This window comes from Bufo gargarizans, unplaced genomic scaffold, assembly GCF_014858855.1.
Source record: "Bufo gargarizans isolate SCDJY-AF-19 unplaced genomic scaffold, ASM1485885v1 original_scaffold_1625_pilon, whole genome shotgun sequence".
Classification (NCBI taxonomy): Eukaryota; Metazoa; Chordata; class Amphibia; order Anura; family Bufonidae; genus Bufo; species Bufo gargarizans.
In genome coordinates this window covers 431067-447997 of record NW_025334443.1, presented here as the reverse complement: position 1 = coordinate 447997, position 16931 = coordinate 431067, and the positions used below count along the sequence as shown (strand labels likewise).

The following is a 16931-nucleotide window of genomic DNA, read 5'->3' as shown; positions in this document are numbered from 1 at the left end:
ACATCAGGCTGAGGGCAGAGCCCTGTCCAAGAGATATTGTACAAGGAGAACAGGCCTTCCAAATAACTGTCTTTGGTAAACCCAAGGAACCCAGGGCCCACACTGTTGCAAGCTGTTTCCTGTGAACAGACCTTTGACATAGGTAGGGCTTGCCCTAACTGGACAGCCTATTTATGACTAACTTATATGAGCTTCCCTAAATAGTAAGAAATATTTTAAAAAAATGTATCAATAAGGTACAACCTTTGTTTTAAAAGAACAATATCAGTTATTCCTCTTATATACTAAACTGGAGGGGAGATGGACAATTGGTGGATGTGCGCATTAGTGAAATATTTTATAGTACTTCACGAACACTGTTCTTCTTTGCTCTTATTAAAGTATATAGATGTACCCTTATATACCTACCCTTTTGGCTTAATAAATGCTGCAAATTTTGTGTATTCACAAGGTTACCAACTTTTCAGAAATAAAGAATAAAAACATGATTTTGAGATACTCTGCCATGAAATGTCTTTGTGTGGCCACCCAGTGGTTGTTTTGTGGATTGCAGTCTGTTAAGGACTTTGCTAGCATGTGAAGAAATTGTACTGAATTAACTTCAAAATATTGGCGGCCTTAAATGGGTTGTCCATCTTCCAAGTCCTTTTTAAATACCCCAACCAGTGGGAGCTGTCCAGCAAAGCAAACTTCTACCCTGTTTGTACCAGAAGTTCACATGAGGAGACAAGAGCAAAGTGAAGACGTGTTAGACCTACAGAGAGAGAGAGAATTTACAAGCAGGCAAGTATGTCTATCTTGACAGTTTCTACTGGGTGGAAGGGTATTTAAGAAGTTGGACAGTACCTTTAACCAAAGTTGAGCAAAGGTAAGGGTGGATATATCTATAATTTAGATAGCAAGGGGCCACATACTGGCCCAGAACAGGAGTACTACTTGATTCAGTGCTGTGTAAACACATGTTATTTCAGTAGGATTGAAAATATTCACTTGGCCATTTGCATTTATGTGCATTTGCTACCTACACTGTACCTGATTAGAAAATATATAGTGCAAATTCAGTATGCATGCAATTTACTAAGTAAATTTCAGTAATCCTTGATCGGAATTAAATATGTAACTCATTTTACTCATCAGTATGCTTCCTGGTTCATATATCTAAAGTTCCAGGAATTTTTCATGCAGCATTACCAGTCTATTATGCATGCATGTTGACATAAGGATCAATGTTTCTGATACTATCTACATGGAGTAGGAGCTTTGATGTGGTCACTAACATGGCATTAATTAAAAATATATGTTTCAAAGTACTTGAAGGTTCCCAAGACGCCTGCATTTACATAATCCTGTGTATTTTATTTAATACACTATGTGCACAAGCTATATTAGTTGTGAAGTTTGAACAAACCCAAGGTTTCCATTCCTGACACTGGTATATCCACACATAGCGGAAAATCCAAAGCATTTTACAGTACCAGCAAAGTGGATATGATTTCAACAACTCTATCCACACACTGCAGAAAAAAATCTGCAGCTTTTAACTACACAGCATGTCAATTTATAGCGCAGCAGTCCAGATGCTGCTCACCTTAGGAGAAAGGATGCACGGAGGTGTTAGACAAGCACTGGAACAATACAAAAGATACAAAATGATGAATGGCTTCATAGAAGACTTCATAAAACCCAACGGGTACAAACTGTTTTTGTGTATGCCTGTTGAACACCTTTTATGTTCTTAGTCATAGCATGAAGGTAAAAACAGGTAAACTGTGCATGCCCCGCTAGCTTCATGTTATGGCTAAGAACATGACAGGTGTTCGAAATGCGTAAGCAGTAGATGTTTGTGCCTGTTGAGTTTTATGAAGTCTTTAATAAAGTCATTCACAGCTTTGGATGTTGGAATCTGTCTTTTGCATCTCAATTTATATTGCATATTTGCATTGTCCAAATACGCAGCAAAATCTGCATTTTGACTGACTTGAAATTTGCCTTGCATTTCAATGTTCTTGCAAATTCCAAGACACAAAAAGCTTTTTCTTGTGGCAATATCGCTATCTTAAACCTGCCCCTTTGTGTACTAACCTACTTTTGCACTTTCCTTTCTGAATCACTGTGTATACAATTACAGGGGCAGATTAAGGTGAGATACTGAATGAAAGAAAGTCTCTTGCTATACTCTCAGGTTTATTGGGGTCCTGCTTACGGTGGTAGCGGTCAGGTTATGGGCTGATAGAGGCCTTATGTCTATTTTTTGTTTTGTTTTGTCCATGTTGTCTTTTAGTCTGGTAAGTTGCCAATTTTTTTTGTGGGGTAAATATTATTAAATATCATTAAAATTAAAACAAAGACCTTATTAAAAGTGTTTATACCTTGTTTTTTCTAATATTGTAGTTATATCTTTTGTACAGCGCTCCAATTAGTAACTACTGCTGAGAGTTAAAGCTGGATATAAATGATATGTATCAGTGTCCAGTTCACTCTGTAGTGTGAGGAGCTGGAAACGGCATATTTATTGAATGCTATGACATGCTTTCTTTTTTCATGAAAAATTCATGCTTTGCATGCTCCATTGTATTTATTTTAATATGAGATTGCACTGAGTCAGTATTTAATATTTTTGTGATTTTCAGTAAAAAAGCATCTAAAAATAGCAGTAAGTTAGAATAGGGCTGATGATTGAAAATACTTTTCTGTACTTTTTATATTGCCTTTATTACTATACTCGGAAGTATTCAAGGATATGGTGTTTACTGTTATATTAAAACCCCAGAGGCACTGATTTCTAATATCTTAAGTATAATGATCAGATTTAATACTAACCACAGTGACAACTTGGTAAACTAAGAATTGGAAGTCTCGTGCATGTATATATGTATAGATATGTGTATAGTAAAGTGTCAGATGAATAATTTCTTATAAATTTTCATTTTAAATGCAAACATTTATGGTCACTGTGCATGGCAATATAATTACTGATTCATGTAGAACAATTCCTTAATGCAGTACCTACTGTATATCCTACAGTGGGCTCATACTGTACCTCCATGCTCCATATGATATCATACGGGATATGTGCGAATAAAATCTCCAATTCAAATGCATGCTAGCTTTTTTTTTTGTTAGACTATGGCGCCTCATGGGGACGCCAGAGAGTGGCACGCTTATCATCTCTCTTGCACAATAAAAGTGGCTGTAGAAAGTCACAAGCTGTGTGTTTGTGACTTTTTAAGTGAGTCTTTTTGAAGAAAAAATTTTTGCAAATGCCTCCTTTTATGTCACCCTTGCCACTTTTCCAGAATAGGACGTGGTAAGGGTGGGAAAGAGGTTGTGTCAACAGCCGACGCATTTATCTTCATTTTACACCAGTTTTCCGGTGAGAACGAAGCCAGAAATCTACGGCAGCTCTCAGCGGTTGAAGATTTCTATTTAGGCGCACGGACTGCCGGAGGATGCTCCTAATTTATAACAAGTCTTAAGTCTCATCAGAAATTAGGTGCATCCTCTGGCAGTGTAGAAGATAATAAGACCAGAGCAGAAAGCATCTGTCTTGATAAATCTCCTAGTGCCTACAGGTTAGTTATACAAAACCCTAGGATCTATGTGTGCTCCACAGGGTCCATGCATGCAGCTTATAGGTAATTTACAGAAACTTAAATGGAGTGATACAATAGGGGAATCCATACAATGATTAGCTGTAGAGTTAACACTCCCCTGACCCACACTAACTGTCCATACTCTCTGTATGTAGAATCTCCAGTGTATTTCTGCGTGATGCAGTCTTACAATGCTCTCATGCCTCCTGCTTGTAAGCGCTGATGGGGAGAAACAAGTAGGAGGCAGGGGACAGGCTGAAACTATATCACATAGACTACGACTCTGCTGCACTTCAAGGCCTTAAGCACACAACCGTATCCATTTTGAAGTCCGTAAATCGCAGAGCTGCAAAATACGGATGTTGTCATTATTGTATCCTCATTTTTGTGGACCCATTGACTTCAATGGGTCCGCAGTCCTCATAAGACATGTTCTGACTTTTTGTGGAATGGACATACAGATGCAGAAAGCACACATATCATCCGTGGCTGTCCACATCCGAATGAACTGCGTATGAACTGCGATTTGCCCAAATTAGAATTATAGTTGCAGGGAGTTGCAACTTTGTGGCCGAGACCCCTAAGTGAAAAAGAATCATGCATTATAATTCTGCAATATTCTCATTAAAAAACAAATATAATATCTAGCCTGTGATCTGTAGAAATGCTGGTAAGATGGGACAATGTCTCTGACACAACCCATTTAATATTACCACCACCTAGTTTTCTCCTTTGCCAAGAATCTGGACAATTCCAAGGCAGTAGGTTGCATGTGAATGTATCTTGTGACACAATAAAAGGTCTGGTGTGAAGGGGAAGGTATTTTCCTCCCAGCATGTGTTGCTGGACTGATCGACAGCCAGGTGAGGTCAAGCACCGGACTGGATGTTGGGTGCCGTTTCGGGCTTTGCCGACATCTAACTGTCTTAAAAGCCAGCTGGACGGCAGCAGGGGAGGAGATGAGGCCTGTGCCTGGATGAATGCTTGCAACCTGTTTGGGGAAGACAGGTAGACTACATCCTGGACTTTAACTTTGGCGGGGACCTGTTGGCAAAGTGTGAACACACGCTTGGACTTGGACTCTTTGTGCAGAACCTGCAGCATGGTGTGAATGAACAGCAGGACTTTGAACTAAGGTGAATTTGTTTACTTAGCTGTTAAACCTGCTTGTGTGAATAAGACACTGCAGTTTGATTAAGAACTGTTCTTGGTGCCTCTGTTCTGCGTCCGCTCACCCTTCCTACCAGAGCGAATCCCCACAACCCTTAAATAATATTAGACGCGCTGTTAGGATTTTACCTCCGCCTGTTAATTGCAGACACAAGTCACGTTTCCATGTTTTATCTGCTATAGCAGCTCTGCTCCTTTCTTGTTCGTTGCTTCATGGTCGTATTTTCATCTCATGTCGTAAAGTTGTCTAATTTCTCCTCCCTTTAATCCGGTTCTTTCAACCTTGGCTTGCGTTCTATCATTATTTGTCTTTCCGACCTCTCATATTCTTGTCTACAAAAGTTCATAGCAAACCTCTGGCCAGCACAATTGTTGGGGGAATGTTCTTGCTGCTTCATTCCCTGTTAAGCCTTTTGAGATGTGCCAGCAATTACAATGTGCTTGCCATGTAATCAAATTGGAAGACATCATAGTGGATGTAGAGAAGAGTAGGCGTTGTTACTGCCACAGCAATAAACATCCTGCTGGCACCTGTATACAAACCAACTTGCCTCTGGCACCCTTCAAGCTTCTTCACCCTGTCACTACAGGAACAAACTCTTCACTTTCCCAGGTCATTAGCACCTGGCTGCCAGCTTTCTCCTGGATGTCACTGCTGCACCAGTGGCGATATTTCAAGCTACGAGAGGTAAACACATTACTGGTTGAGAGGCCTGCAATGATATTGTTCCATAGAGATTATTTTGCTCCAGGTTATGTAAAAGTCAAAGAGATTGAAAATCTATCACCTCATCGGGATGAGTAACATTATTTTCCTGCAATTACCCACATTTTGCTGTACATTCCTGAAGTTTAATCATGTTTAATACAGAAGGAATGTCATTTGCTCCTGTTCTGTACAAAACATATAATAGTATAGTATACTATCGTACCTGTATATAATGTAGTATAAAACATATAATAATACTTGTTAGTATAACAATAGGTTCATTTAAACCCTACAAATGCAGTCTCTTTTTTAGAATTGTCTCAATCTAAATCCATTTTTAATGAGTGTTGCAAAATGTATTTTAAAGCAGGGGTGTAATCTGGACATGACTGCACCTGAGGGGGGATAGGGCACCCAAGCCACTCTACCTTGGCCATAGTATTTAGATACAGGAAGTGAACTACATGTTTGTATGGGTAAAGAAAAGTAGCTACAGTATGTCAATTACGGTATTTATCAGACAGAAATGCGCCTATATTAAGCATATTTCTGGCTTAGAGTGCAGTGAAAAGGTTGCAGTCTGTGACTTTTCCTCGCTCGCACCAGGTGAACAAAATTGTACCTGGCTTGGGTGGGGAAAGGGACAGGCCGGCAGGCCCATCTCATTTACCGTTTTCTACATCTGTTTTTGGTGTAGAAAATGGTCTAAATGTAAGACAGCTAGGAAGCTTCTTACATTTAGAAGCGTTGGTGGATCTGCCGAAGTTATGTAGAAGCTTGCGCCTCTACATAACTTCTTAATAAGGCCAGTGCAGGGACTTAAAAACGCCGGTCTTAATAAATGTGCACCTTAATTTTTTTTAAATCACATATTAACTGACATGTGAATATTCTATGCAATTTATTTTTCTAAAAAATGGGTCAATGGTTTTCAATTTTCTTTTTTTTTTATTTGTGATTTGATGTATTCTATTTCCTGTCCAGAGTCTTTAACCTTTTCTTTGTCTGGACTATTGGCAGAGCCTTACGTAACACTGTATGTCAGACCATCAGTCAGACCAGAGAGAAGTGAACACTGGTGGCTCAATTAGAGCACCACACCTCCCTTATGCTATCCCAGTAGTAGTTTGCAGCCCAAACAGCCAATAATTCAAAAAATTCAGATGGGAGTGTCCTTTTAAACTGACCCTCTGTTTCAAGAAAAAAAAAATATTTGCAAATGAACAGAACACTGACATGGTGCCCTCCTTTTCATCTTTTCAGCTTCAGATCCACCAGTTCCTGGGCTCTTCTTCTGCTGTCCAAGATGGTGGCACCACTTCTCAGACTACATGATGCACAATGTACATTTGGTAGGCCAAGAAACTTCCTGCTGCCCTCGGATTGGCTAGCACTGCCCACATGAGCAGTGTTGGCCAATCTAAGAGTATGGCTGGACAAATAGTATGTGTCTTGGACTACCAAATGCACAGTGTGCATCAAGTAGTCTTAGAAGCGTTACAGCCATCTTGGATACCAGAAGAGAAGCCTAAAAAAAATATTGGATATGCAGATGAAAAGATAAAACAGAGGTCATCGTCTAAGTGTTCTGTGCTTTCCCAGTAATGTATTTTCACTGAACTATATACAATAGATATTTTCTGAAAAATCAACTGAAAATTGGCCAACTAAATTCTAAGGGGAACTATTTTACCTTCATGCACCACAGAGCTTTTATTTTTCTTATAAATGTTTCTTAAGAGGAATACAGTACCTAATAAAGACACCACATGGATGTAGTTCTGTCTGTACGCTGCCACATGGCTCCAAGCACAAAGAATAGCCACGTGCATGAGATGTAAAGGAGTTCTCCAGGATTTTTATATTGATAGACAGTCTAAAGGATAGGTCATCAATATCGGATCAGCAGGGGTCTTATACCCCACATCCTTGCTGATGTTTGGGTGTAGCTCCAGCACTGGAAATTGGCCACAGAACTACACAACTCCAACCACTGTGTAACGGACATTGCCGGTTACTGCAGTGCTTCTACCATTCAATTTCAGACGACCTTTACTTTTGCGGAACGGGTGCAACTCATTATTTTCAATGGGGCCGCAAAAGATGTAGTTGGGCTCTGCCGAAAGGATAGAGCAGACAAGAATAGGCATTTTCTATTATGGTTGTGGCCATTTGTGGTCCGCAAATTGCGTAACGCACACAGCTAGTATCCGTGTTTTGCAGATCCGCAAAACACTACTGCCATCTGAATGAGGCCTTAGTGAGAGCACAGCTGCAGTAACCAGCTCTGTCCACTAATGAATGTTGCTGTGTACTTCCAGCACCTGAGCTACTCCCAAACTCCTGATCAGCAAGGATGTAGGGTGTTCTTCCTCTACCAATCTGATATTGATGTACATCAGTGTAAGAATCCTGGTAAACCCCCTTAACTCCACTTAAAACCTGAACATTTAGGGGGTCATTTACTAACAGATATATGCCACTTTTGTGTATAATTCGGTATTTTGCACCGAATTCCTGGACTTTTCCCCGCTCACACAGATCTAAAAAAGGAGACATGGCATGGGAGGGGAAGGGGGTGGGCCAGCGGGCCTTTCTCATTTATAATTTTCAATGTTTTAGGCGTAGAAAATGGTCTAAATCTACACCAGCAAGGGAGCTGATTTAGAAAGATGGTGGATATGTCGAAGTTATGTAGAGGCTGGCGCCTCTACATAATTTTGGCACATTGCGGTCTTACTCAGAAGAGCAGTGGCCTACCATATCTGGAGTAACATCTGTAGACAAACTTATTGGGGTAGATTTATCTAAACTTGTGTAAAGAGAAACTGGCTTAGTTGCCCATGGCAACCAATCATATTCCACCTTCTTTTTTTCCTGAAAAATAAAATATGGAATCTGATTGGTTGCTTTGGGCTGCTGAGTCAGTTTTCCTTTACACCAGTTTTGATAAATCTCCCCTATTATGTTTAAAGATGTGCCAAATGTATTAGCATACCTTCAGTGTAGGCAGACTACTAAACTCCTTCTCTTCCTGCAGGGGAGCTTAGCGCAGAGATAATTTCAGCTTCCGTTTTACTAAATGATAATTGTATACATTTCTATGCACTGAGCTCGCCCTAGTGGTTGCAGCAGACAGCCAGCTTTGAAATAGGTGGGAATCAGAAGATGTATCAATGTATGTAGGCCATATTTTAGGAAGCACCTATTCCACTTTTTCCCGCAGTCGGATAAGTCGGAAAAAGTGGGTTGGAGGGTGCCTTTTTTTATTTATTTAATTTTTTTAAATAAAAATGTCTTCCCAAAAAATGTAAATTTGCCAAAAATCTGGGGCTGTGTGCTTTGAGTTGCCTAGGAGTGATTGATGTACGGATACTTTGAAACTGGATGGGGTATGGGGGCCCAATGTGAGACTCTGAAAAATGTGGTGCAGATTACAGTAGCCTCAAGTAAAACTGACTTGAAATATTCCACTTCGAATAAATCCCCCTTCCCATCCCCACACCCCCATTCGTATTTTATGGTTCCATCAGGCAGTTGGTATGCTTTGCATTTAAAAGGGACTTCACTGGTGACAGGAGCATCTGTCTCTGATATTATATAGGTTGAACCATGGTGATTGAGATATGGTTTCATCTCATAGTATTACAATAGCTGTGTGAAGATTTCATCAATGGCTAAACGTACATTTGAGTTTGGTCTACTTGCTTTCAAAGTGGGCTAAGGAATTAACTCTGTCCTCCATACGTCTGGCAAACACATCTCCCTGATGAGCTGTGGCCAAGTTCTGGATGCGTAGTGAGTCTGCATTTAGCTAAGAGTCTGGGTGTGAATACTAAGTAGCAAAATATTCTTCCCTAACCCCCATTAGACACGATGACACATGGCTCCCCCCTCTGCCGCTCTGCGTGCTGTAACAATATTCTCATGCTAGACTTCAGGATCTAACTGTTAAAGAACCCATCAGAGCAATGAGTGCCAAGTGATCCCATCTCGGAACAGTTCTAGCTGTTTGAAAAGATGCTTCAGTGATTTTCTCAGCTTGCCTTATTTTTCCATTCCTTTTTATCTATCATAGAAAGATAGGCGGAAAACGTCACAAGATCCATTTAGTCTACCTCTTTAGTCTATCTCTCTGTCATATCTATCTCTCTATTATGTATCTATCTTTCTGTACTATCTATCTGTACTCTCTATCATAGAAATATAGTAGAGTTACAGCAGAAAAACGCCACATGATTTTTCTATCATTATCTATCTATCTATCTCATATCTATACATCTGTCTCCTATTTATCTACCTATGTCCGTCTATCTGTATTATCTATCATAGAAGAGTGACTGCAAAAAACACATGATCCATCTAGTCTGATACAATATTGTTTCTTTTTTTTTCTTTAGTATAGATATATGTTTATAGAAGGCATGTTTAAATTCTTACAGTAGATTTTACAACCACAACTATCTATCTATCTTAAGAACTCAGACTTCAAGCCATACCTGTACTTGACTGCAGAGTATACCGGCAAATCATCACTTTGCAGCCAGTTTTAACATTATCTTGTGTTTAGTTCTCAGTAAGTGTAAAGTCATGTATTTTATCACTTAGTATATTTGCAGAAATTCTGTTCCATGCCATGCAATGATTTTTTTTATATCTACTTTTATGCTATTTCTAACAGTAAACTTTTCTCTTTCAGCCTCTTGTAAAGTCATCCCTACAATTCATCCAACAGCCCTTCCACCACCTCCATCTGCCATACTACCAGTGATTTATCGCCTGTCTAATACCCGCCTTGCCTTCTTTTTACGAGAAGAAGGGCCACTTCCCACATGGAATTCAAGTATGCCTCTACTGCAACGGTCAGAGCCCTTTGTGGTTTTTCAAACAAAGGAATTACCAGTATTGAATGTCACATTGGGACCTTTTGCTTCTGGACAGGTTTTGCCAAAGGAGCTACTTCAGCCTTCGAGTATACTAGAAGTTCCTGATCGACTAACTGTAAACTGGAAAATAAGAGCTTACATTATTCGTACAAAGGTTCCTGCCACCCAACCATTTGTACAGGTGCTCTTTTATGTAGCTGGCCGTGACTGGGATGATTTTGGTGTCACAGAACGTCTGCCTTGTGTACGGCTTCATGTTTTTCAGGAGATGAGAGAACGCAAAACTTCTTGTCGCCTACGGGGAACTCTTGCCACATGTCTTGCTCAAGCAGAACTGCCTCAAATTTGGTTTGGGTGGACAGCGGCACCTATGGGGAGACGGAAATCAACCCCCGAAGGAGCAGCAGACCTTAATGGGGAAAGCCAACAAATAGAACTTTTCTACACTTTACATACACCAGACTCCACCGGAAGCTGCCAAAGTGATTTAAGTACACGGAGAGGTGGAGAAGGCCCAACTCAACATCCACTTTTAAGGATTGGTAGTGTTAGCCTATACCAACCTGTGCAGGTTGATCAGATTCAAGAACAACATTTGGATACAAATATATTTATCAGGCTTCCAGATCAGCCGCTACGTCCTGGAGAGATCCTTAGCATCTTGCTTTACCTTCAACCAAATTCAACTGTAGAACACTTCACAGTAAGGTAATATGATGTCACAAAACAATTAACTACATTATATCCTGAGCCATATAACAGAAAATATCTTATTATTTCTTACACTATATTATGTTCCCATATATTACTGCCATACAGTATAATAAATAACACCGCTATTAAGCACCTAAATAATAGCACTGAGTTGTTGCAAACATATAGTAGAGCCATTATAATAGTGTACCAAGGGTATAATAGCATCAGGCATAGTTACATAAATGGTGCTACTGTCCATTTTATTTAGTATCGGATACTGTGCCCATGTCATAATATTAACCATAATATTCCTTTCATGCATTAGTGTTGAGCGCGAATATTCGAATATCGATTTTTTTTTCGCGAATATCGGCACTTCGCTAATTCGCGAATATTTCGAATATAGTGATATAAATTCGATATTTCGAATATTCGTTTTTTTTTGTTTTTTTTTATTGTTATATTTTTTTCTTTCCCACTTCCCTAAAGTTGTTCTTACCTGTCCTTTGGATTCCTGGCTACCTGGCTGCTCCAGTCAGTGCCCGTTGCCGCTTCTGCCGACTTCCGTGCTCATGGAGTGTCCCCATCACCATGGGAACATCTCCATATACTAGAATGTACTGTCGGATTTGAGAATTACGTTGAAATCGCAATTCGATTTTTTCAAGTTATAATAATCGAATTTCGATTTTAACTTAGCACTGCTATATGCCATATTAGGCTAACTAATATGGCATATAGCAGTGCTAAGTTAAAATCGAAATTCGATTATTATAACTTGAAAAAATCGAATTGCGATTTCAACGTAATTCTCAAATCCGACAGTACATTCTAGTATATGGAGTCGTTCCCATGGTGATGGGGACTCTCCATAAGCATGGAATATGGCTTCAATGGCTTGGTAGAATTAGCGAATTGACGAATATATTCGTTATATTCCACAAAACGAATATAACGAATGTATTCGTCATATTCCACAAAATGAATATAACGAATGTATTCGTCATATTCCACAAAGCGAAGATAACGAAGTATTCTGCATCTTCATTTTAGCTACCTATTTATCAATTTCGCTAATTCTAGCAATGATATAGGAAAGTTGACTATAGAGACAGCTAAGTATAATTCGCTATGCGATTATATGACTGCTTTTTTTTATAAATAGTATAATTATAATAATTATCAGGTATTATAATTATTCTATTTATTAAAAAAAAAAGCAGTAATATAATCGCATAGCGAATTAAACTTAGCTGTCTCTATAGTCAACTTTCCTATATCATTGCTAGAATTAGCGAAATTGATGAATAGGTAGCTAAAACGAAGATGCAGAATACTTCGTTATCTTCGTTTTGTGGAATATGACGAATACTTTGTTATCTTCGTTTTGTGGAATATGACGAATACATTCGTTATATTCGTTTTGTGGAATATAACGAATATATTCGTCAATTCGCTAATTCTACCAAGCCATTGAAGCCAACCATATAGTAAACCAGGTCCAAGTTGGAATCGCAATTCGATTATGTCAAGTTATAATAATCGAATTTCGATTTTAACTTAGCACTGCTATATGCCATATTAGGCTAACTAATATGGCATATAGCAGTGCTAAGTTAAAATCGAAATTCGATTATTATAACTTGAAAAAATCGAATTGCGATTTCAACGTAATTCTCAAATCCGACAGTACATTCTAGTATATGGAGATGTTCCCATGGTGATGGGGACGCTCCATGAGCATGGAAGTCGGTAGAAGCGGCAACGGGCACTGACTGGACAGCTACGTTTAATTCGCTATGCGATTATATTACTGCTTTTTTTTAAATAAATAGAATAATTATAATACCTGATAATTATTATAATTATACTATTTATAAAAAAAAGCAGTCATATAATCGCATAGCGAATTATACTTAGCTGTCTCTATAGTCAACTTTCCTATATCATTGCTAGAATTAGCGAAGTTTATGAATAGGTAGCTAAAATGAAGATGCAGAATACTTCGTTATCTTCGTTTTGTGATATATGACGAATACATTCGTTATATTCGTTTTGTGGAATATGACGAATACATTCGTTATATTCGTTTTGTGGAATATAACGAATATATTCGTCAATTCGCTAATTCTACCAAGCCATTGAAGCCATATTCCATGCTTATGGAGCGTCCCCATCACCATGGGAACGACTCCATATACTAGAATGTACTGTGGGATTTGAGAATTACGTTGAAATCGCAATTCGATTTTTTCAAGTTATAATAATCGAATTTCGATTTTAACTTAGCACTGCTATATGCCATATTAGTTAGCCTAATATGGCATATAGCAGTGCTAAGTTAAAATCGAAATTCGATTATTATAACTTGAAAAAATCGAATTGCGATTTCAATAGGAGAGTAGCCTTTAAGTTAAAATCGAAATTCGATTATTTAAATCGCATATTAATCGCGATAACAAGAATAATGAATCGCGAATTTCGTCGAAATCGAATATGGCACCTGCCGCTCATCACTATCATGCATCTGCCAACCTATGCTAGAAATGCATTGATGTCCATTTGGGTTATCACTAACAAAGTTGACAAAGGCCTTAAAAAATGGCTCAACAGAATTGTAGTCAACATTTCTATAAAGACCAATAAGGTTTTTATTTTTTCAGTAAACCGTCTGTTTTTAACTTAAATATATTTGGAGAGTACCCCATAATTGACTGGACCCAGAGGCAGCTCAAAATGTTCCTCTTGACCATGTAAGTAGAGCAGTATAGATCAGACAAGACCATTTATAGAATATAAGTTGTTAAATTTGGGGGGTTCTTTTAAACATTTTGCGTTTAGAAATTAGGCATTAGTTGCCCGTGGACCATTTGTCATGTATATACATGTAACAAGCACAATTTGTGTTAGGCCGTGGTTATTCTGAAAGCACAGTGAACCATCTGTAATACAGACAGTAAGCAGCAAGATGGTATAGAGCAAGGGGTTTGAGAGGGGTTATGCGTTATGTTTGGGTCTAGTTTAGATCATTTATCACACAGCAGATTATTGCATCTGAATGTACATGACTAGATTTTATCTTAGGCGGCTGGTAATAATACTTGCTTGAAAAGTGTTGATAACTCTTTAACACGAGGTAGATAAAGAAAATAAAGTTTTATATTTTACATTTCAATGGAGATGACTGCCTCGTAGTGAAATATTTCCAGTGGGAGATAAACAATATGCCTTTGTCTCTTTTCTTATTCCATTCTGGCTTTAAGAGAATTATTCTTGTACTGCCAGGGCACAAATAGGTGATGGAGTCAAGATTAACTTTCCTCCTGACAAAACAATTATAGTGGAGGACATGTGGAAGTGATGACCAATTAAGCCCATCGTTCTCATGTCTATTCTGGGAGTTACTTAAAGCAATAAGCTAAGATGTGTGTGCCATTAAGCTGTCTGCTGAGCAGCTCAGAGCTGAGGGGAGAGAGAACCTCACAGGCTAAGCAGGACACCAACAGAGTCACTGCCTCTGAGGAACCTACCATTAGCATCTACTGAGCTATTAAACCCTGGAAAACCTATTATATACAGTTTGAAGTGAGTGCATGTATACTGTAGGTGCTGTGACATTTTCATATATTCCATGACATTACTGTATTACTCTGCCAGCAACCTACAAACACATTATTTGTATGTATTATTTTCTGCAGGAATTTGTACCTCTTATTGGTGGTTGATACATTTGACATTAGAGAATATTGAAGCTCCTGCCAGTTACAGAAAATGCCGAAAATTGTGCTCTCTGTGAAAGATGTTAGTTAATACACCTTCCAAACATGCCCAATTTACATTCTCTTGGTTTGAAAATAAGAAGTTCAAAACGCTTATCACTTTCTTCCTATGAAATGAGCCTTGGCCCATCTGAGTTTGGATGTTTGTGGGGGGCTGGCTAAGAAAGATCTTTTGTGTATGGACAGCAATAGTCATAAGATATGAAGTGTCCAACAGATAGGCGACCAGTTGATTATCTGACTGTACGTTTAGCCAGGGCCACACACACATACACACAACGATGACCAGATTCTACATGGCACAGGAAGCCAATAAAATTAAAATAAAACTTTTTATCATGGCCGATCATTGCTTACAAAAAGTAATGGCTCAAAAAAAAAAAAATGGCCACAGAGATTACGTGTCCCCAAGCAGCAAGTGGCGTTCTGTTTTAGGAGCACGTCACCACTGTTGTGATTTCACGGATGATGTTGCAGAAAGCTGGAACTTATAAATAATCATCCGACTGGCTTGATCCCAAACTAAGGAGCATATGGGTAAGCCCTATAAAACCCCTAGAGCTCTCCCTGACTGCTATGCCCATGCAAGGGTCTCTATGGTAGACTATTGCATGCCCATGTACCTAAGACTGTGTGACACCTGAAAACCCTATAATAGTGAGGGGACACGACCACCTGCACTTAATACGGACGGAGTCAGGGTCACCTAGAATCAAGCCAGCAAGGAAACACAAATAAAGGAAAAAGACTTATCTGAGGAAACAGCAGCAGCCTCCAGCAGTGAACACATCATCCAGGATGTAGTATAAAACCGCAAAGTGAGGCAGTATGGGAGAGAATATAAAAAGAGGCAGTCTAAATAGATGACACCTGGGAGAAGGAAAGGAGATAACAAAGTGAAACCAAAACAAAGAACGTTATGCAAGAGGTAGAGAAGAACGTCTGCCAGATCTTCTCACAGAACTGCCGGTGATAGGTGAGTCATTTGCTGCAACACTGCACATGTCCCCATCCAGGCAAGAAGTTTACATGTGGGGACCAAAGCACAATAAAGATAGCAGTGGACCCAAGGAGATGTCCCCAAGAATCAGGAGCAGGTAACTGTGCTTCCCTCGTCAGGACCTGCTGACTTGGGAAGGGCGGGTATTTAAAAAAATTCTGTGAAGTTAGACAACCCCTTTAACTGGTCACTAGTCTATTGAACTTTGTATACATTAATAGTTTAGGCAAACATAAGAAACATTGTACTATATCTGATCAAAGAAATATGGCTGCACTTAGCTCTTTTCCTCCCCATCCACCACCAAACGAACATACTCTGTCTGAAGACAGAACGTCAGCTCAGTCCCATATCCATTTACTTCCATGAGCAGTATGTAATTAGAGCCTTTAATGAACTGACAGTCCTCTCACAACTTCTGAGAATGTTAGTTTAGGAGGCGGGAGTAAAGAGCTGATAAGCGGAAAAAGAGCGATTGTGATATGTTATATTGCAAAGTTTTATATATTTGCCTGAAATATTCATTTATGCAAAGTTGTGTAAAAAGGTAGTGACCATTTTTTAAGGTGCCCGTAGACCTTCAATAGCTACAGTATCTCTTCTGACTCCCCATACACATGCATGCTTAGCTTGGCCGCGTGTGTTGCAAATGCTGAGAGGAGATGGGTGCTGCCAGACACTTCTGGTGGTGGCTTATCTCCCAAGATAACAAAAGCGTTGGGTGTTTAAGTTCAAGTCTCCCCATCCTATTCTCTCCCCCACCCCACAATTATCTGTGGCGGTTGGGTAAGGAGCTCCCCATACATATTAGAATGTTGTCTGACAGCCTATGTGTATATACTATGTATGCGCTAATGTGCATGGGAGCCTTTAGTCATTTCATGTACCGTACAAACAAATGTAGGATCACAAACTGCATAATTACACAGACGGCTGTCTAATCAAAATCACTGATGCTTTCCAAGCAAAGAAAATTCTTCTGGCAAACTGTTGCAAAGAAAAAGTAGAGTGAAAGGGACAAAACTATTAGAGAGCGAGAGAGAGGAATGAGTCCCCAAGGAGACACATTTACAATTGTACCATTTGTTCTGCAGTAAT

The 16931-nt window shown here is 39.1% G+C and overlaps 1 protein-coding gene across 1 annotated transcript in view; it reads left to right on the top strand.

The window, feature by feature from the left end:
* Positions 1-622: 622 nt before the first annotated feature.
* The window catches only part of TMEM132E (transmembrane protein 132E), a 99604-nt gene continuing 83295 nt past the window's right edge, over positions 623-16931 (top strand). Inside the window, exons 1-3 of the mRNA XM_044274285.1 lie at positions 623-787; positions 2282-2285; positions 10172-11066. Coding sequence (XP_044130220.1) covers positions 623-787; positions 2282-2285; positions 10172-11066 — 1064 coding nt within the window. The remainder of the gene's footprint in view (positions 788-2281; positions 2286-10171; positions 11067-16931) is intronic.